The sequence below is a fragment of the Myxocyprinus asiaticus genome, chromosome 25 (assembly GCF_019703515.2).
Source record: "Myxocyprinus asiaticus isolate MX2 ecotype Aquarium Trade chromosome 25, UBuf_Myxa_2, whole genome shotgun sequence".
In the NCBI taxonomy this organism is placed as follows: Eukaryota; Metazoa; Chordata; class Actinopteri; order Cypriniformes; family Catostomidae; genus Myxocyprinus; species Myxocyprinus asiaticus.
The window spans coordinates 723859-745209 of record NC_059368.1 but is presented as its reverse complement, the minus strand read 5'-3'; the positions used below and the strand labels follow the sequence as shown (position 1 = coordinate 745209).

At 40.6% G+C, this 21351-nt stretch overlaps 1 protein-coding gene across 1 annotated transcript; it reads left to right on the top strand.

Moving 5' to 3' along the window:
• The first annotated feature begins 1723 nt into the window (after nucleotides 1-1723).
• lrfn5b (leucine rich repeat and fibronectin type III domain containing 5b) lies at nucleotides 1724-17175 on the top strand. The gene is made up of 3 exons (XM_051655576.1): nucleotides 1724-2091; nucleotides 10760-12183; nucleotides 15934-17175. Exons 2-3 carry the CDS (start codon nucleotides 10787-10789, stop codon nucleotides 16889-16891), a joined length of 2355 nt encoding a protein of 784 aa, XP_051511536.1. The 5' UTR covers nucleotides 1724-2091; nucleotides 10760-10786; the 3' UTR covers nucleotides 16892-17175.
• Nucleotides 17176-21351: the final 4176 nt, after the last annotated feature.

Sequence of the window (21351 nt, the reverse complement as noted above, 5' to 3'; positions counted from 1 at the left end):
GGTCACATGCAACAGAATAATGAATTACCCTAATGAAAAAAAAAAAAAAAATTATAATATTCCGGGTTCAATACAAGTTAAGCTCAATCGACAGCATTTGTGTCATATTATTGATTACCACAAAAATTTATTTCGACTTCTTAAAAAGAGCACTGATCTGTGTTCCAGTAAGACACTTACAATGGAAGTCAATGGGGTAAATTTTTGTACTTGCTTGTTTTGATTATTGGGGGGTTACCTCCCCTAATCCCCCGTGGAATCTACGCCCTTGATCCCTATCCATCTTTGCTGCATGAGAAGCATCACAAGCTCACTCACATGTTTTTATTTGCTGAATGCAGAGACAGGCTGTCTGATCTGATCTGTCTGTGTTTTCTCTGATGAACCGGTGGTGAATTTACCGATCCTACAACGACGAAGGCTTGTTCCTCAACTTGCTGCTCAATTAATATTCCAGAGCCAACCGTCGCCATTGGCTGACGTCCTGGGAACATTAGCATGTACTAATTAATATTCACAACCCAAGATTTCAGCATTGTTTCGTAACAGCCCAACATCAACCACTGCATGTTTTATTGTTGCAGGAAAGAGAGTAGAAAATATATTTTAACATCTTAAATATATTATTTGTTTTTTGTGATTGATTATTTACGTACACCAAAAGCCCTCCCTTCCCCATGCAGGGGCGCATTAACGCACAAGCTTATATGGGCTGAAGCCTAGGGGCCTTCAACACCAATGGGGCCCAGCGGGAGGAGCGCGTTTAAATACTATCAGCGGTACAAGCGGTTGTTGACATGGTAACAGTGCGCGACAGTTAAAGGTGTCCGTGTAGTGCTTGTTCATGCTCCCCCACTCAACAACATGAAGGGGGCCTCAGCGGACCAGTGAGCCCATGGTTCCAGAGGTACCTTAAAGCGCCCCTGCCCGCGTGACATCATATCCTGGTCCATTGTGTTGTCAGAAAAAAATTAGCATGCTCAAGCCTACTGTGACCACATCTTTAAGGACCCAGTATACTTCGTTTTTTAGCGTTCTGGATGTGATCGCACCTGGTCGACTGTGTTCTAATATGAACGCATGCACACTACGACTGCTTAGTGATACTGGTTTAGTACAGTAAACAGCAGAAGCATGTGCAAACGACGCGCACGGTCATGTCTGTGTGTCAAGAAAATCTGGGCCGCGCGGACTGTGCTGATGATGAAATTTGCATTGCGCATACTAGTAAATTTCTAGTAACTTTACAGTAGTAATCAGTTTGTAAAGTGACTTACAAACTGATCAAATATACAGCTTGCACTGTGTTCCCAAAGAATCGAACCAATGATCTTGGTGTTGCTAGCGCGGCACCAAACTCTAACAGTTGAGCAACAGGGACAATATCTAATTAATGTTAAATTAACAATATTATTCAGTGCAATAAATGGCGATATATAACAACAATACAATATATAACAATATCTCATTAATATTCCAGCGCTAACTGTTATTACTGGAAAGTTACTAGACAAAGCTAGCGTGAAGTAGGCTAATTAATATTAATGAGCAGAACCATCCCTATGGGAAGGTAACAGCGCAACATGAACAACATCAAATAAATATCAGCTATATACCAATAGCTACATTAAAATATGTAATAAAAGTACAATATTATAATCCGACATATAACAATGCCTAATTAATATTCCAGAGTCAGACGTCGCTATTTGAAGGCTACCAGGCAACGTAAGCACGTTCTAATTAATATTCATGAGCAGAGCCCTCGCCATAGTAGGATTGGGAATTTCGGCGCATGCAGGTGTAATGCGGAGCCTGCCGCGATAACGGGACTCCAGTGTCTGCGGGTTTATTAAGGCGAACAGACATATCCTAATCAAGATAGCATAAGATACAGATGTGTGTTTAATTAGCTCATTTTCTGCGCTGTAATCATGGACATGTGGATGTATATCGGAGCTGCTGGACGCTGTTATGATGAAGGGATCGCCCAGTTATCTATGTGGGTCATCTGAATGGAGGAGCTGGTAAAAATGCGGTGACTTGGAGGATTTCAGGGTAAAAGCTGAGCAAAGCTGATATCTTCTTCAGGTAATTCTATAATGGGGTTCCTTTGATGCTGATGCATTTTGAGTGACAGCAGAATTGTCATGCATCTTTTCTTTCCACATCATTAAGATTCTGAGGGCAGGTGTGAAAATGAATGACATAATGGAAAAACACTTTTTTTTTTTCTTATTTATTTTTTATTTTTTGGAGAAGAACGTATGTTACACTGCAAGGTCACAATTTTCCCTTTACCTGCTGGAATGATGCATGTCATGTTTCATAGCCAGGTAATCATTTGATTTGACTTTTGAGGTTTTATTAGGCTTACACCTTCACTTCCATGAAATATTACATTAGTGCAATTATATTTGATTCAGTGGCAATAACAGAGTCCCTCCTGGACAGGTGCTGGAGATCAAGAAGGATCGGCCTTCAAACAGCACATCTCCATGATCATGTAAACTGAGATTCATCTTCTTAAGAAATGTCTTTTTAGACCCTATTAATGTGTTTAAGTTATTAGACATGTAACTGAATGGGATAAATGGCTTTTTGTTATTACAAAAAAATAGACTTATCACTGAATAAGTACGTCAAAAAACATTACTATTTTTTTAAATGTCATGTATTTAGTTGACTTAACTCAACCAGATATTCACAATGAGCAGTACTTCATACTTAGAATTCAAAAGAGAAACACAAGTGATAACCTTAAATCTGCTAAAGATGGTTTGGTGTTTTTAAAATACTTTCACATTTTTAGCTTTTAAAAGAATTCAAAAAACTGCTACATGATAAAAAGGGTTTAGTCAGTGGTGTCTTTGTTTTTAGCGCTTGACACCTTTTTATAAGACGACAGACGTGACATGTTTTCCCCTATTATAGTCAGTATTGGGTACAACTAATCCATTACAGATCACAAATGACTTCTTTAAAATTGTAACCAGATTACGCTACTTTACTAATTATTTCTTTGAAAAATAATCACATTACCAATTACCTTTAAGTTACTTTCTAAAACAGAGTTTTTCTGCTCGACAGATTAAAAAAATGTCTATATTTTAATGTCTGTACATGCTGTACATAATGCATGTTTTAATATTATTAAGAAATGTGTAGCCTAAGTAATTAGTTTTGATCCTTGATCTTTTGACATGAGGTCATTGTATTATAGAAACACACTGTAAGTTTCAGAACTCAAAACTCGCTGCTAAAACGACTTCTACTTCCTCTACATTGTGGTGTCACACTGTGGTAGACATTTGCATTCGATTTGAATCTCTGAGTAAAAATCATGATAATAATCTTTGAAAATGTTGAGTTTAGTCGAAGGCCTTCCTGTACAACACACTGCTGTGTTCAAGTCAACATGAAATCAATATTGGCTTATTAATATATGTTACTGGTGCCTCATTTATAAAACGTACATATGATCAGATTCCATGGATTTGATCATTCATCAAAAGTGAGGAAGATGGGAGGCCTGGGTAGCTCAGTGGTAAAATACGCTGGCTACCACCCCTGGAGATCGCTAGCTCGCTAGTTCGAATCCAGGGCATGCTGAGTGACTCCAGCCAGGTCTCCTAAGCAACCAAATTGGCCCGGTTGCTTAGAGGGTAGAGTCACATGGGGGTAACCTCCTCGTGGTCACTACAATGTGGTTCGTTCTCAGTGGGGCGTGCGGTGAGTTGAGCATGGACGCCACAGAGAATAGCGTGAAGCCTCCACACGCGCTATGTCTCCGTGGCAACGCCCTCAACAAGCCACGTGATAAGATGCGTGGATTGACGGTCTCAGACGCGGAGGCAACTGGGATTGAACTGAGGCGAGTCACTACGTGACCACGAGGACTTGAAAGCACATTGGGAATTAGGCATTCCAAATTGGGAGAAAAAGGGGACAAATCCAAAAAAAAAAAAAACAAAAACAAGTGAGGAACATTGACGCTGACTACCACACCTGGAGTCATGAGTTTGAATCCAGGGTGTGCTGAGTGACTCCAGCCAGGTCTCCTAAGCAACCAAATTGGCCCGGTTGCTAGGGAGGGTAGAGTCACATGGGGTAACCTCCTCGTGGACGTGATTAGTGGTTCTCACTCTCAATGGGGCATGTGGTAAGTTGTGTGTAGATCGTGGAGAGTAGCATGAGCCTCCACATGCTGTGAGTCTCTGTGATGTCACGAGTCACGTGATTGACGGTCTCAGAAGCGGAGGCAACTGAGACAGCCGGATTGAGGTGAGTAACCGCGCCACCACGAGGACCTACTATGTAGTGGGAATTGGGCATTCCAAATTGGGAGAAAAGGGGATAAAAAAAAAATGTGGTGGAGGAGGACAAGTCTCAGTTGCCTCCGCTTCTGAGACCGTCAATCCGCGCATCTTATCACGTGACTCGTTGTGCATGACACCGCGGAGACTCACAGCATGTGGAGGCTCATGCTACTCTCCACGATCCACACACAACTTACCACACGCCCCATTGAGAGCGAGAACCACTAATCACGACCACGAGGAGGTTACCCCATGTGACTCTACCCTCCCTAGCAACCGGGCCAATTTGGTTGCTTAGGAGACCTGGCTGGAGTCACTCAGCACACCCTGGATTCAAACTCGTAACTCCAGGGGTGATAGTAAGCGTCAGTACTCACTGAGATACCCAGACCCCCTAATTTGGACTTTAAAAATAGTTATCTTGGCGGTTCATTAAATTGTTTGCCCTTAGCTTGACGGCTGTCGATTAATCTCTGAGATCGGTGTGGCACATGTGTGGCCTGCAGTCACTCTTTAAATCATTTATGTCTATCTGTCAGTCCAGGCAGTCTATTGGCAGTCAATATAAAGAAATGAAAAAAACAAATAAGAAAAATGCTCCTGGTCATGTTAGAAACTGAAGTTCTGCGCTGTCCTCCGGACTCACAATGTTACCAGTGAGCTGAATAACAAGAAACAGGCTGCTATAGTGTGATAAGCACATCTCTGTGTGCGGCTGTTGTCTGATCCCTGATGACCTGATTCATGGTGCAGATCTTACAGATCAGATACGAGATATTTAGAGTCAGGGTCAGTGTGTAGAAGACATTAAAAGGAATAGTTCACCCCAAAAATTAAATTTCTGTCTTTTACTCACCCCCATGTTGTTCGTAATATGTTTGCTGTATGTTCGCATGTAACTGCATCATATTTGAGGTGTAAGCGCTAATCCGTCCAGAATGCATCCTGGAAGCACCGCACCGCACCTCACCTGTCAATCAACCGCTGCGCTAAAACAAGAGTTTAAACTTTGCCGGTTACGAGCGGTTTAAAAGGAATTAACCGTGCAATCTGAAAATATGTACACAAACACGAGAACTTCACGAATCTTCATCAGTGTGTCTGATATCAACACCGATGAAAAGCACAAACATATGAAGCTCCTTTACTATGGACAATCCACTAAAATAAAGGAGAATTCTGCTCGAAATGTTGCGTTTGTGCTTTGATTAAATTTCAGATGCATCTGGAAGAAGCATTGTGCTGGTTTTATTCGCGCTTTCTTTGTCTTTTCTGATTTTGTTGTGCTTTAATGTCATGCAGTAACACTCTGACATAGTGACTGATGTTGTCATGAAATCAGAGACCCTCCCCTCGAAATCTGAACACGCATTTAAGCGACGTCTTGCCTGAGCATGTGATTGGTTCACCAGAGACGCATAGACGGGGTCAATATGAGGATGAGTAAACAATGACAGAATTTTCATTTTTGGGTAAACTATTCCTTTAAATGCAGTGTTTTTGCCAGTTCCACTGGATTCACTGAAGCAGCTGTATATGTGTGAAGAATATTTCTCTAACCTTCTTTAAAACAATCTCCCAAAATATGCATGCATCCACACTTTGATTCAAACATGCATGTTTCCAAACAGCAGTGACTCACGGGAGACAGTTCATTGCTGACTCTTTATGATTCAGTGAGTTTTGGCCTGCAAAAATGTTATATAAAATAAAATAATACTCCTTGATAGCTCACAGCAGCATTCAGAGGGGAAGGAGCAGCTCTACAACATCCACACGCTTTGCCAACTCATGCAGCCAGCTGGTTGGCAAACAACAGCAGCGACACAGACTCAGTAAAGCGGCTGATCGTGAGGTCATTTGATATGCAGAGTGTGACATAACACGTCTATAAAACGCCAAAAGCACAGGTCATTTGTTGCTGACCCGTAGATTGTGATTCCTCCGTTTATTTTTTATGTAGATTATTATTCTGTAAAGTATGTGGACAAAATTATGAGATCATTTTAGATTTCAACATCTAAATGAGTAGATGTATGAAATCAGAGATTTATTTAATACAATACTTGCAAAAGATATGTTAAAACAGACTTGATGATTGTTCAAATACTTTTTTAAGGCGTGGTCCTACTGTAACTATACATTAAATTACATTTTAAACAAACAAAAATATGCTTACATTTCCAGCTGGACAGGGCAGAAGTCGGATTCACTAAATTAAAATAAAATAAAAGAGTCATTTGTTCGGGAATGGGACTACACTGGTAGCTCTGTATGTTATACGCTGTAGATTCAAAAGAACCGGTTCATAAGAGTCATTTGTTCGGGAATCGGACTACACTGGTAGCTCTGTATGTTTCGTGCTGTAGATTCAAAAGAACTGGTTCATAAGAGTCATTTGTTTGGGAATCGGACTACACTATTCACACTGTATGCTTCGTGACGCAGATTCAAAAGAACCGGTTCATAAGAGTCATTTGTTTGGGAATCGGACTACACTGGTCACACTGTATGCTTCGTGACGCAGATTCAAAAGAACCGGTTCATAAGAGTCATTTGTTCAGGAATCGGACTACACTGGTAGCTCTGTATGTTTCGTGCTGTAGATTCAAAAGAACCGGCTCATAAGAGTCATTTGTTCGGGAATCGGACTACACTGGTAGCTCTGTATGTTTCGTGCTGTAGATTCAAAAGAACCGGTTCATAAGAGTCATTTGTTTGGGAATCGGACTACACTGGTCACACTGTATGCTTCGTGACGCAGATTCAAAAGAACCGGTTCATAAGAGTCATTTGTTTGGGAATCGGACTACACTGGTCACACTGTATGCTTCATGACTCAGATTCAAAAGAACCGGCTCATAAGAGTCATTTGTTCGGGAATCGGACTACACTGGTAGCTCTGTATGTTTCATGCTGTAGATTCAAAAGAACCGGTTCATAAGAGTCATTTGTTCGGGAATCGGACTACACTGGTCGCGCTGTACGTTTCGTGCTGTAGTTGGTATGGCATATATTTTTGTCTTGTTTAATGTATTTTATAGTTAAGCGCGCTCTATAGTAACGTCATTCTGTCTGTCTGAATGTCTGTTGACAGATGTTGTCAGCATAGCTCACTTTTATTGCCTATTTTTACATTCAGGTCTCAGCCCAGACGACTCTCTATTGTCTGTCTTTGACAGTATAATGATCCAAACGCACTCATGATCACAGGCGTGATGTATGGCAGGTTATTATCACATGCATTGGGAGCTGAGCACTTCTGCATCACTGTTGAAAGGCTTATCACCTGTGATGGCACTTGACACTGTCACATCTTCAAAAAAACACTTTCAAATGATGTGAATTTCCAGCGTTACAAATGACAAAAGCCTCAAGAACTGCTGCGCTGAAATTTTAGTGCATGTTTGCTTATGCTTGTTCAAGACAAATCCCCACACTACACATTAAAGCAGGATTAGGAAATACAAGAAAAGCATGAGCAATCAGATTTCTAAATGCATGCAGTGGACCAGCAGTTCTCAACTGGCTTCAGGACGCAGAAGATTTTACATTAGACTGCAACACAGTACTCAAATTGCATTGCAAAAATCATTTTGTTGTCTTTCGTTCTAGTAAAACGTATCAAAAAACATCCTTAAAACAAGATCAAATTATTTGAAAAGCAAAATGACAGTTTTGTTTTCAAAGAAATATAAAATATGGTAATGATTATGCTTATAAATACTGTATTTGCAAATGCCAAAAATGTGATTTAAAGGGAAAACAAGTTTATTTTTCTGACCCCAATGGCAAATAGTGTTCCCCCTTTATTTTAAGCATAAACCCCACAGTAGTTAGAAAACAAGAAATATCTGTTTTCAGAAATATTAATATATTAAATATAATTTCTTATGTATAATATATATATATATATATATACAGTATAATATATAAGAAACATAATAAATAATATCTGATGCTACTCTGCATCTTATGTTGTTTTAAGGATGTCAAGATATTTTTACTGGAAAATAAGACAAAAATACTTGTTCTTAACAAACATTGAAATATTATTATGAACCGCCTAGCAACAGAACAAAAATATCAACATGACATATACAGTCATCTGGTATTTTCGTTTGGCTTGAGTAGTTTTGATGTTTTTTGTCACACAACCTGTCCATGTTGACATCAGTCTGATTTAACGAGCTTCAATCAAGTGACAGAAGAATTTGTGCCATTAGTGTTTGGATGCACAACATCTGACATCAACAACAACAGATATGGGGAGTGTTTTCCTCTCCATAAGCTAATGAGTCTATTTATTTAGCTATCACAGCAATGCATGATTATATGTGGCGCTTTCCCCCCTGCTGTCTGCGACTATCAGAACAGGCCAAAATGAAACATTCATGATCTTTGCAAATAATCATTCATATGTAACCTGAGCAGTTATGCATTTGAGGAAAATCAATGCGACGGGAACGCCGCGTTGATCCGTGCGCTCTTTGTTTCCTCAGTCTTTAGAGACTTCAGACTCATTCTGATGAGTAACTAGACGGCCAGATGAGTCTTTCATCTCTCCACACATAAAGATGAAAAGCATTGACATTATCATATCAGAAACGCTACATCAGTGAGCAGTGTCCCCAGAAAGCTTTCCGAGCATCTTTAACATCGGATTCCCTCACATGCTGGTTTTATTTTCCAAGAAGAGGGTACTTAAGAACATGTTAGATATTATGAAATAGAATTTGGAGTTCATGTCTGTTAGCTTTAATGCCATCTACAGCGGCAACACTTAAAAATGTGTGAATGTTATTAGATAACAAAACATCAAATCAAGTGTCATTTACTTGAAAGTTAGCACAAGCACATTTTAAGCAAAATAAAAACTACAAAAAAATAGTTTGTTAGGTTTTAAAGTAGTTCATAAAATTTTTTTAATTCTGTCTTCATGTACTCACCCTCATGTCGTTCCAAACCTGTATGACTTTCTGCCTTCCGCAGATGACATATTAAGGGATGTTTCGTTCTGTTCCTTTAAATGGCACAACAATCAACATACTGTTCAAAATGATGCATTTGAGCACAGATGACCGTCAAGGGGATTTTTCCCCTTTTTCTCCCAATTTGGAATGCCCAATTCCCAATGCGCTCTAAGTCCTCGTGGTCGCATAGTGATTCACCTCAGTCTGGGTGGCGGAGGACGAATCCCAGCTGCCTCCGCGTCTGAGACAGTCAACCCGCGCATCTTATCATGTGGCTTGTTGAGCGCGTTGCCACGGAGACATAGTGCATGTGGAGGCTTCACGCCATCCACCGCGGCAACCACGCTCAATTCACCATGCGCCCCACCGAGAATGAACCACATTATAGCAACCACGGGGAGGTTACCCCATGTGACTCTACCCTCCCTAGCAACCGGACCAATTTGGTTGCTTAGGAGACCTGGCTGGAGTCACTCAGCACGCCCTGGGATTCGAACTAGCGAACTAGCGAACTCCAGGGGTGGTAGCCAGCGTATTTTACCACTGAGCTACCCAGGCCCCCTATATTTTGGCATTTTTAAGTGTGGCATAAAAATCCAAATACATATACAAGCCACTGTATATGACAGTATACTCTTACAAGCTGACAAAAATGAACTTCTAGCAGATTTATGCATGTAGACTTGCAGTCTTTCTCTTCTGGGATATGAACAAAAAAATACTGATGACTCCACTTGCATGCAAAAGTTTGTGCAATAAAATGCTTTTGAATAACAACAGTAAGTATCAATCATGGTCCATAATGGTGACACAAACTAAAGGCTATTTGGGTTATTCCATGTCAAATCAACCACATTTCAGAAAGTTCTCCAGCTGAAATTTTAGATTTTGTTCATGCTTTTTCTGAAGAAAGATTAACATAAATGATAATGAAAGTCAAAATATTAAATTCAGTGCATCAATATTGACCTAGTTATCCATTATTTTGTCGAGGAGGGTCAAATTGACAATGTTTGCCAATAATTTTGGAGTAAATCTACGGGCCAAATAAATGATTTTCGAAAGGCGTCAGCGACATGATTTTATTTGTACACAGAGATCGTGAGGTCTATAACTAAAATCAGTTGTCTTCAGCACCTCTTGTTGCATTATATGTCAATGGTGTGAGTCCAAAAATGAGACGAAACCACTTTTTTGTGTTACTTTTCCAAAGTTGGAGCGCCTATAACTCTAGAAGTATTAAAGACATTTTAATATCCTTTCAGAACAAACTTTCCTTTTTGTATCTTAATTTTTAAGGCCCAGTACGGTTAAATCCCAGAGATATGTGGCTCGCAATGTGGCGTCATGCATAAGTTGTTAAATTTTACCCATTTACAAAAACCCACAAAAAAGTGCTTTTCGCATGTTTGGACTCACGACAGTCCTTTCAGTATTTAGAAATATTTCTGTTCTCTTCCTGCACAGGTTGTATAACCAATATCCAGAACCCAGATGGAGATGCTACTGGTTTATCTGATGGTTCTTGTCATTGCATTGAAAGCTCAGAAGATCCAGGTGTGCCCCAAGCGTTGCATCTGTCAGGTGCTGTCGCCCAATCTGGCCACCTTGTGTGATAAAAAGGGGCTTCTCTTCGTCCCTCCGAACATCGACAGACACACCGTTGAGCTCCGACTGGGAGACAATTTTATCACAAGCGTCAAGCAGAAGGATTTCTCTAACATGACCAAACTGGTGGACCTGACGCTCTCAAGGAACACGATAGGCTCTATCGTACCTCACGCGTTCAACGATCTGGAGAACTTGCGCGCTCTTCACCTGGATAGCAACCGGCTGACGCATATAACAAACGACACATTCAGCGGCATGTCCAAGCTGCATCACCTTATTCTTAACAACAACCAGCTCATGTATATCCACATAGGAGCTTTCAACGACCTCCTGGCGCTAGAAGAACTGGATCTGTCGTACAACAATCTCGAGAGCGCCCCGTGGGTCGCCATTCAACGCATGATCAGCCTGCACACATTGAATCTGGACCACAACATGATCAACTACATACCCGAAGGGACCTTCTCCGGCCTGCAGAAACTCAAGCGTCTGGACGTCACCTCCAATAAACTTCACAAGCTTCCGCCCGATCCGGTCTTCCTGCGCGCAGGCGTCCTTGCCACGTCAGGCGTTTTGGGCCCATCGTCATTCGCGCTCAGCTTCGGTGGAAACCCGCTTCACTGTAACTGCGAGTTGTTGTGGCTCAGGAGGCTTCGGCGAGAAGATGACCTGGAGACGTGTGCGGCGCCGCAGCATCTCGCCGGACGGTATTTCTGGACTGTGTATGAGGAGGAGTTCCTGTGTGAACCTCCGCTTATCACGCGACATTCGCAGGTAACACGGGCTTTGGAAGGACAGCGAGTTTCATTGCGTTGTAAAGCCCGCGGCGACCCAGATCCTATCATCCACTGGATCGCCCCTGATGGAAAGTTGGTGTCCAACTCCAGCCGCACTGTGGTCCACAGCGATGGTACCTTAGACATCGTCATCAGTACAGTGAAGGATTCTGGCTCTTTCACCTGTGTGGCTTCAAATCCGTCAGGAGAGTCTCAGCAGAGAGTGGATCTTCTCATCACGAAGCTTCCACATTTCACCAATGACACCAGTATGGTCCAGGAGCCTGACCCGGGGTCATCTGACATCGCTACTTCTGCAAAGACAGGAGGAGATGGTGGTTCTTCAATGGGCAACACTAAAGGTGAACAGGAGAAGCGAGTACTGATCTCTGAAATCACCTCCTCCACGGCTCTCGTGAAGTTCAACTTTCAGCGGAACATTCCAGGGATTCGAATGTTTCAGGTCCAATATAATGGCACTTATGACGACTCTCTGGTGTACAGGTGAGTCATTATGATTTCCCCCCACAAACATCAACAGGATTAACAATAGAAGTCGACAGATATATCATTGTTGCTGATATCTGCTTTTGGAACTATCGGTTATCGGCAGAAATCAACGACAATAGTTTGAAGTTCTGGAGTATGACTACAATCTATGATGGTGAAACATAAACAAACATTGACACACAGGTATTTACATTGTCTATATCCAGGGTTGCTGTAGAGGTCAAATTTAAGATTTTTTTTTTTTTTTTTTTTAGACGTGAAAAAATAAAATGAATACTGTGTGTATATAGTAAGATCTTTCCTTCCTGTGATGGGGTGGACCAGACAGAGGTTACAAATTGAATTAAATCCCAGATGCAGTTTATTGTACAACTATATTACCAATAATAACCAGGAAAAAAAGATGCATAACACCTTTTAACTATAAACAAGCCTGAAATACACTGGGGACTCTTATTTTGAAATGTCTGTGCTCATTTTTATTTGTATAGTGCTTTTCACAACACACATCATTTCAAAGCAGCATTACATAAAATAATGCTATAACAGAAAATTATGCTGTGATGTCTTAAAGTACTAATTGTGTGATTTTAGAGGAATAATGCAATTGAAAATCATGCCTTATATGATAAATATTTATTTGTAGACCACCAGAAAGCAAGCCAGCGACTGTGTCAAGGAACACAACTTATCTCCATAAGATGTTCGTTTATGGAGAAAAATAACCTTGGGAGAAACCAGTTAGTATCCTTTGCAGTTAGTAGTAGTTAGACAGATAGGAGTGTGACATCTGGACCGAATCTGGCAGACTCTGGTAACCTCGGGATATGTATCCCCAAGATGAGACAGGAAAACAGAGAGAATAATATTAGGAGAAAAGCAGAGGACCTAATACTGAGCCCTGCGGCACTCCATACTTTATTTCTGCTTGATCTAAAAACTCCTCATTTACACAGACAAAGTGGTAGCGGTCAGATAAATAGAACCCAAATTATGCTAATGCCTGTCCACTAATGCCAACATAATTCTCCAGCCTATTCAAGAGAATGTCGTGATCTATGGTGTCGAAGGCAGCACTAAGATCTAAAAGCACTAGAAGAGAAATGCAGCTGCGATCAGATGATAAGAGCAAGTCATTTGTAACTCTGATAAGTGCAGTTTCTGTACTGTGATGAGGCCTAAATCAAGACTGAAACTGTTCATATATACTATTTCTCTGTAGATATGAACGCAGTTGGGAGGATACTACCTTTTCTAGTATTTTTGACATAAATGGGAGATTTAAGATCGATCTATAATTAGCCAACACTCCAGGATCAGCTGTTTGATAACTGCCCACTTGAACGTTCTGGGTACATGTCCTAAACATAGGTATCGTCGAACTTCGATATTGGTCACCCTCTAGTTACCACACTGATATTTGTTGGAACAGTGTGAACAGGCCTTATTATGCAGCATTTTAGAGAACAGTATACAGATGGTTGCATATAACTGAATAAAACAAGAGATTCATACAGCATATTATGAGCTGCTAAAACTTCTTTATAAAAGTTTCCGAGTTTGCTCGAGTCATTGCCTCCAGGTCTGCAGTTTGTTCTGTTTAAATTGTAGAGACTCCTCTTCTCGGCCTGAGCAGCTGTGTTGGTCATACAGACTAAAAGAAATGACTCTGGAGGACAGAAGAACGTGAGCAGCAGTAATGTGAGAGGTGTTGAGGGGTTCAGTGGCTCATGAAAGCAGATTCAGCTGTGTGAGTGTCATCGGCTCTGAACTACGGTCTTGAGGTTTATGGCGACGTGTTTATTCTGCAGATTTGCTTCACAGAATCTACTTCAGCATCAGGAGGGTTTTCAGCTGCAGCTTGTCTTCAAGCATGTGGCCTTGCACTTTGATTTATTCTAGCAGACATTGTCTTAATACATCAGGGGTTTTTTGATCATCCCCTTAATAAAATATAAAGCTACTAATGTTTATTTACAAAGACTCATTTATATTGTTTAAAATAGTAGGTATGATATTTTAAAGATAACATGCTGTATGTAAAATTAAATGATTGGTGTCTATATTGCCATTTATTATTATTTATTTTTTTTGAATACCGGAACTGAATGATTTTTGGTTCTGTTAATGGTTCTTGAACATGCATTTTTCCACCGATGCAGATGGGACACCATGCTAATAAATTCTGACAGTGTTTCCTGCACTATTATTCAGCAGCATGGCAACACCGCAGCTTAATCTACAGCGTGCCCAATGCAGTCTGATTCCCGAACTAATGACTTTTATCAGCCAGTTCTGAAGCATACTGAACCACAAGTCATTCAGGAACTGGAGTATTTACTCAATGGTTGTTTTTATGACAATATGTATTTAAAAATACACATTTTATGTTTTGTTGCAATTAGTGCTACTTTATAAAAAATTATGAATAAAATATCTTAATTAAAAAATATATTTATTTGTGTAGGGATTGCAAAAAACTAAAAAAGATGCATGGAAAATAAAGATTACTGCACGTGCTAATTTGCATCTCAGGTCCCCTAGTTAGGCCTACAAGTAAATTTAAATTGAAAAGAGAAAATATTAAATTATAGAAGTATTGAGGTTGCTCCCAACCCTGGTAAAATATAATAAAAAGGATTAAACCAAAACTTTATATTAATAATAATTAAAAATGAAAACAGCTTTTGTTTCTTTTCAGCCAGCGCTTATCCATTATTGCAAAATATTTTATATCTTGTATTGATTTTATTTAAATTAGTAACATGTTCCAGAGTTGAGAACCCTTCAGTCTGTGTTAACACACCGTTTGTTCTTTTGAAATCTGAAATGAACTCTGCTGATGGCAGTACATCCAGTAAGAATTGCATTTCTTATTTCTTATGTCTTCCTCAAAAGGTACTAAAAGAATTGTTAATGGCATGTGGAGGCTCATGCTACTCTCCGTGATCCACGCACAACTTAACACACGCCCCATTGAGAGCGAGAACCACTAATCGCGAATTTTTAAGGCATGATGTTGAATTGCGTTATTTATTTAAACAGCACAATGAAGACTGTTTGTTGTGAAAAGCACTATACAAATAAAATTGACTTGACTTACTTGCCTCATGTTGTTCCAAACCCGTATGACTTTCTTTCTTCTGTGGAGCACAAAAGGAGATGTTCGGCAGAATGTTAGCCTCAGTCACCATTCACTTTCATTGCATGAAAAAAGGAGGAAAACTAGTGTGGATGAGAAGTGGAATTAAAGCGAGTGTGGACATGGCCTAATATGTTTTAGTTTTGATTTCACTATGTTGACATCTCATCAGTGTTTTAAAAACGCTCTTCATTACTGCATTCTTTGGAAAATTATGAAGTCAAGAAACTGAAAATGAAGTTTTTAAACATAAACAGATTAGTGTGGCCAAAGTCATACGGGTTTCAAACAACACGCGGGTGACTAAATGACGACAGAATTTAGATTTTGAGACTTGTTTTAAGACAAAGCATCTCGAATATAATTGAATATTGTATTGATGCATTGACAGATATTTTCGCTTGTTTTAAGAACATATGCACACATTTAAAATGTTATGTCATTTTGCTTTTAAGGTAAATATGTCGTTGTAAGGATGCTTAGAGATTTGAATTTTAATAGTAGAAATTGGCTTATCATCGTTTTCTCACTTACAGTATCTTTGATTCAGAATAAACATGAAACATTAAAGGAAATACCTCCACATGTCTCTCTCTCTGCAGAATGATTCCTCCTACCAGTAAAAGCATCACAGTGAATAATCTGTCAGCGGGCACGACGTACGACCTCTGTGTTTTGGCCATTTACGATGACGCCATGACGACACTCACAGCGACCCGTGTGGTGGGCTGCGTTCACTTCGCCACAGAGCCGCAGTACCTCCGCTGCCACTTCATGCAGTCGCAGTTCCTCGGCGGGACCATCGTCGTCATCATCGGGGGCATCATCGTCGCTTCTGTACTGGCTTTCATCATCTTCCTCATCGTGCGCTACAGAGTGTGCAACCAGGACGGAGCTGAGAAAGGTGTTGAACTGGATGACATCCGTTCTCAGTCCAGGACGGAGCAGCTGCAGTTGTGTGGAGTCATCAAGTCCATGTCCAAACAGGTCCTGAGTCCAGAGCGAGATACTTGTCGGAAGATGTCGCCACAGATGGATTCAATACCGACATCCACAGCAACGTCCCGACTGTCCAAAACCGCTGTCCCTGACTGCACCGTCACCACATCTGCAGTGAGACACAGCTGGCACCCGGCGTCTCCTAGTCCCCTGCGGCCAGCACGAGCGGACTCATTCACCGTAAACAAGGTGGACACTCAAATCAATGTGGAGTTGGACAACACCAACAAGAACAACTCGACCAAGGTGCATCCCAAACCCACCGTCCGGGCCTACTCCACCATGGTGACTCCAGTGTCAAGAAGAGCACAACTCCAGAAACTCCACAACTACCAGACGGTGCCTGTGGGGTGTGTGAGGGTCAGCCGGCGGCATTCTCTGAATGTAGACTCATGCAAACAGCCCAGTCAGGTGAGTCACCGGCAGCAGACGGGCGGCCTGCTCTCCAAACGCAGCCTGTCGATGAGCGGCGGTGATATTCCACAGATGGACGCCGAGGAGCGCCGCAGCGGGAGATCATCACTGTCCCAGTCTGAGTGGGTTCTGGAAAGCACATTATAAAGGAGAGTTTTGCACTTCACTTGTGGTTTTTAATGGTGTTTCAGACCACCTTATGATCTTCTGTGTTATTGAATGTAAAGTTTAAATCTTTGGTTTCCAGCTTAGACATGGCAACTCTAGACTCGTAAGAAAAAACAAGGACTGATACAAGACAATGTTTTTTAAGCACAAATGAAATACTGTTTCATGCATATAGTACAATAATACTATGACTTGTATACTTCTTTGTTTTATGGAATAATATAAACACTGCATACAAACATGTTACGTTGTGTAAAATAAAATGTGAAAACTCTATGTGTGGTCATGTGGTGTTAAATACACAGACGTAGATATAGCACTTCTACAGTAAATTTGTTAATTTATGCTATTGTGACTTGTCACAGAGCGACAAAATAACAGTGCATTGTTTATTTAATTTATAAAAATTCTAACAAGAGTTTAATCTACTGCTGAAATGAAAATCAAATTTTCTCCCCAGTTTGGAATGCCCAATTCTCAATGCGCTCTAAGTCCTCGTGGTGGCGTAGTGACTCGCCTCAATCCGGGTGGCGGAGGACGAATCTCAGTTACCTCCGTGTCTGAGACCGTCAATCCGCGCATCTTATCACGTGGCTTGTTGAGCGCGTTACCACGGAGACATAGCGCATGTGGAGGCTTCACGCTATTCTCCGCGGCATCCACGCACAACTCACCACGTGCCCCACCGAGAGTGAGAACCACATTATAGCAACCATGAGGAGGTTACCCCATGTGACTCTACCCTCCCTAGCAACCGGGCCAATTTGATTGCTTAGGAGACCTGGCTGGAGTCACTCAGCACGCCCTGGATTCGAACTTGCGACTCCAGGTGTGGTAGTCAGCGTCTTTACTCACTGAGATGAGGCCCCCCTGAACTGACGCTATTCTTAAAGAGACAGTACTACTGCTATTTTTCTTAATATGTAAATCAAACTAGATACACTGGAGCAGTAACTTCGTCAAAGAATATCAGTTGCATTTTATTCATTAGTATCTTTATCTTGTTGTCCTGAAAAAAACTGAAAACAAGATCAACTTTCCTGAGAAGCAAAATTGCACGAGACATAAGATTGTTTTCAGACAATGCATATATATATATATATTCAACTGAAGTGAAATGACCCACAGATGTGTTAATGTTGAAAGTTATTCAAAATAACATGTTTTTTCAACTTTTGAATGAACACGGTTCTAATTTCCACATATGTGGACATCATGTTTATCAGCGATAAATGAATGGATTTTTTAAAGCGGCATATCAAACGAAACTAGAGACGCTACTCTTTACAACCAAACAGGTTTCAATCAAAAAACGTAGAGGTTTCTTAACTTTTGTTCAAAGTTTTGCACTTTTGTTGGCGCTGCGCACGTAGAAGCGCTTCACGGAAATCAGCGTGATGCTGTTGTGTAACGTGACGCTGTGCGACAAACGTTTAACCCTTACATGACAGTGTAGAGTCTTGTGAACAGTATTCAGTCGGAATTAAGTCATTTAAATTATGCGTTGCGTATAGCGAAGCAAAAATACAACGTCCACGCATGTGGACACGGGGTTGCACGAGGTTAAAGATGAAGTGTGTCCTTTCTGCAGCACTCAACAGAATTGCAAAAATAAATGTTTTTAAACAGCTTTCCAGAACACCCCCACCTGTCTGCCATTGGCCAAATAAACAGATATCTCCGCCCCCAACTTACGCCATTGGTTGAGTCAATGTGGTTCTTTCTGGAAGTTGCAAACAAGCAGAAAAATATTTTCATAGTGCCACAGAGACCCAGTGTTTACAGTTTTCGATGAAATCAACATACAAATGGCTTACTTATAGCTGTCTATGCATATTAACATTGGATAGATTGGATCTTAATATCTAATACTCTATTAATATATCTCGTTTTAATGATGTTTGACAAACTTCAAGACACTGCAACTTCACGGTGACAGACAATAAATGCAAAAGGGCCCTTCAGATCAGATGAAGTTGTGATACAGTATATTTCATGAAGCAGAATCTCTCTTAGCATTTACGGCTGTGTAATTATTTTTAGAAGTGTTAATCCACATGTTCCTCTGGAGCACCGAGTTAGAGAGGCGATCGCTTGCACATCTCGGCTCTGTGAGTTCTGTGTGTGTTCAAAACGCAAGAAGGCGATAAAAGAAGACCGGTCTGTTCCCAAGAGCACTTCTACTGAGACAAACCGCCCTCGTATTTCATTTCAAAAAGAGGGTTTGCTTCTACAACACAGCAGGTTAAAGACAAAGGTCTCTCCTTAAGAAAAATAGCTTAATATGACAATGATCATTATCACCACATTTATGCTTGCAGAGAGATACGAAATACATCAGGCCATGAAACGAGTTACAGAATGGATTGGCTGTTTAAAATGAGCCGCCAATGGACGTGATGTCAATCAATTATTCATTAATTCATGCCCCTGAGGACCGCGAGTCTTCTCGTTATTGATATTAAATTGCAGCAGCGTTTCTCACAGTGTGTGACGGTCTCGAGTGAGTCCTGAAGGGTTACAACAATAAAAGATGGTTTTTGTGTGAAATCGAACGAGGAGCTCTTCAATGCTTTGCTGTGGGTCCTTGAGAACTATCTGAAGCTGTGCTATCAAACACTGATCTGTGGACAGTTTTGCTGTAGGGAAATGAGATCTTAGAGAGATAATTCCCTGCTGTGATCAATGCAACCATCTGAAATACATCAACAACTCCCTGTCTCGATGTGGACGTTCATACGCCGAGTTTATTCCGTATTGATGTTTGTAGAAGAGAGTGAACTACCCCCTAATCATGTGTCAATCATCACAACCTCACATCAGATCTCTTGAGGCTCCATGTGCGTAAGAACCGACATTGAGGTCTATCAGTAATCTTCACTACATTAGGCTACATTCCTAAATCCCCTTTTGCAGTACTGTTAGCATTGTGCATTAAATTCATGATCATAAAATGCATTTATTTATTTCACTTTCATGTTCGGCGTTTTATAAACTGCAGCGGCAGCTTTGTTTTCAAATTATTCACGGCAATTTTTAACTGAAAAAGTCAAAGAACAACTGCAAATTTTTCTTTCAGGTTGTGGCTAATATTAGCCCAAATGTACATATATAGTAGGCATCATGTACAGAGATGGTATGCGAATAGAATTGGATCGCAACCCCAGTCATGTGATTATTTTCCTGTAATGATGTTCCTGATTTTGACCTTGTTTCCTGTTTCAGCTCTTATCAATCAGACCATCATTTGAGCTTAATTTATTTGTATGCAATACAATAATATTCCTATCACAAAACCTATAGTCGCTCATAACTTATGACAAAATATGAAGTGCTTCAGCACTTTTACTTACTATAAGGCATATTTAACCTCCTGAGCCCCCCGAGCACGACTGATGTGTGAATTTTCCATTTCCCTTTTTGATTTGTAACTAGTAGCACCTAATAAACATGCAAAAAAAAATGTTATGCACTTAACTGCATAGAGAGCTATAGGATGCTCCCTTGCTCCCTATTTAGTGAATGACTTAACCTCCAGTGTGCTGTCTGTCTGCACTGATCTCAGAACAGTTTGAAATGCACCTTATTTTCATCCTAACTCCATATAAAGCCTCTGAAAGACACATTTATCAGTTTTTGGATACTTCCATTGATTCTCAATAATGCACAGTGAATTTAGGATTTTTATGGCAAGTTAGTCCTATTATCCACATACGTGGACATTGTGTTTAACAGCGTGTGGTTTCGCGATAAATCAGTGCAATTTTTAAAATGGCATATCGGATGAAACTAGAGACTCTAATCTTTTGACTCAAACAGGTTCTAATGTGAAAACTTGAACTGGTTTCTTACCAGATGTAGTTTTGTTGCTGTTTCTCCGAAAGACAAACTCGCCTAAGATTGGCACCATGTTGTTTTGTCACATGACTCGGTGCGCGGAAAGTTTAACCCTTTAATGACAGCCTAGAGTCTCCTGAACTGAGATTAGTGATGTCCAGTTCGTGAACAAATCGTTCTTTTGAACCGGTTCTTTTTAGTGAACGATTTGAACCAGTTCCCCAAATCGGACTGAATCGTTTGAAACAGTTCGCATCTCGAGTCAACACTGACACTCCTAGAACTGGTGATATCTGCTTTTCCTAACTCTTCTTTGCAATGAACCGCTTCAACTAGTTAACAAATCGGATTGAACGCTTCGGTCGCAGCAGTTCTCGAGTCAACAGTGCACTGATCCCGGGACAGCAGCTCTCACCTCAACGGTACAGAACTGAGAATCAGTGAGCTGCTGATGAGAATGCGTGAACTGAGGACTTGAATGAGGGGGCGAAACGTTTCAGTCGAGAGATGTAAACAAATTTTACTATAGAGTATTGTGCATGCAGATTATATCTGAAGTTGTGATGAGCTGGATCATGGTTTGTGTAAAAAAGGGTGAATTG

Excerpts from the sequence above, each read along its gene's own strand:
- lrfn5b (XM_051655576.1), top strand. The coding sequence starts at position 10,787 with ATGGAGATGCTACTGGTTTATCTGATGGTTCTTGTCATTGCATTGAAA. Across the intron at positions 12,184-15,933 it reads GACGACTCTCTGGTGTACAG|AATGATTCCTCCTACCAGTA; the intron begins GTGAGTCATTAT and ends CTCTCTCTGCAG.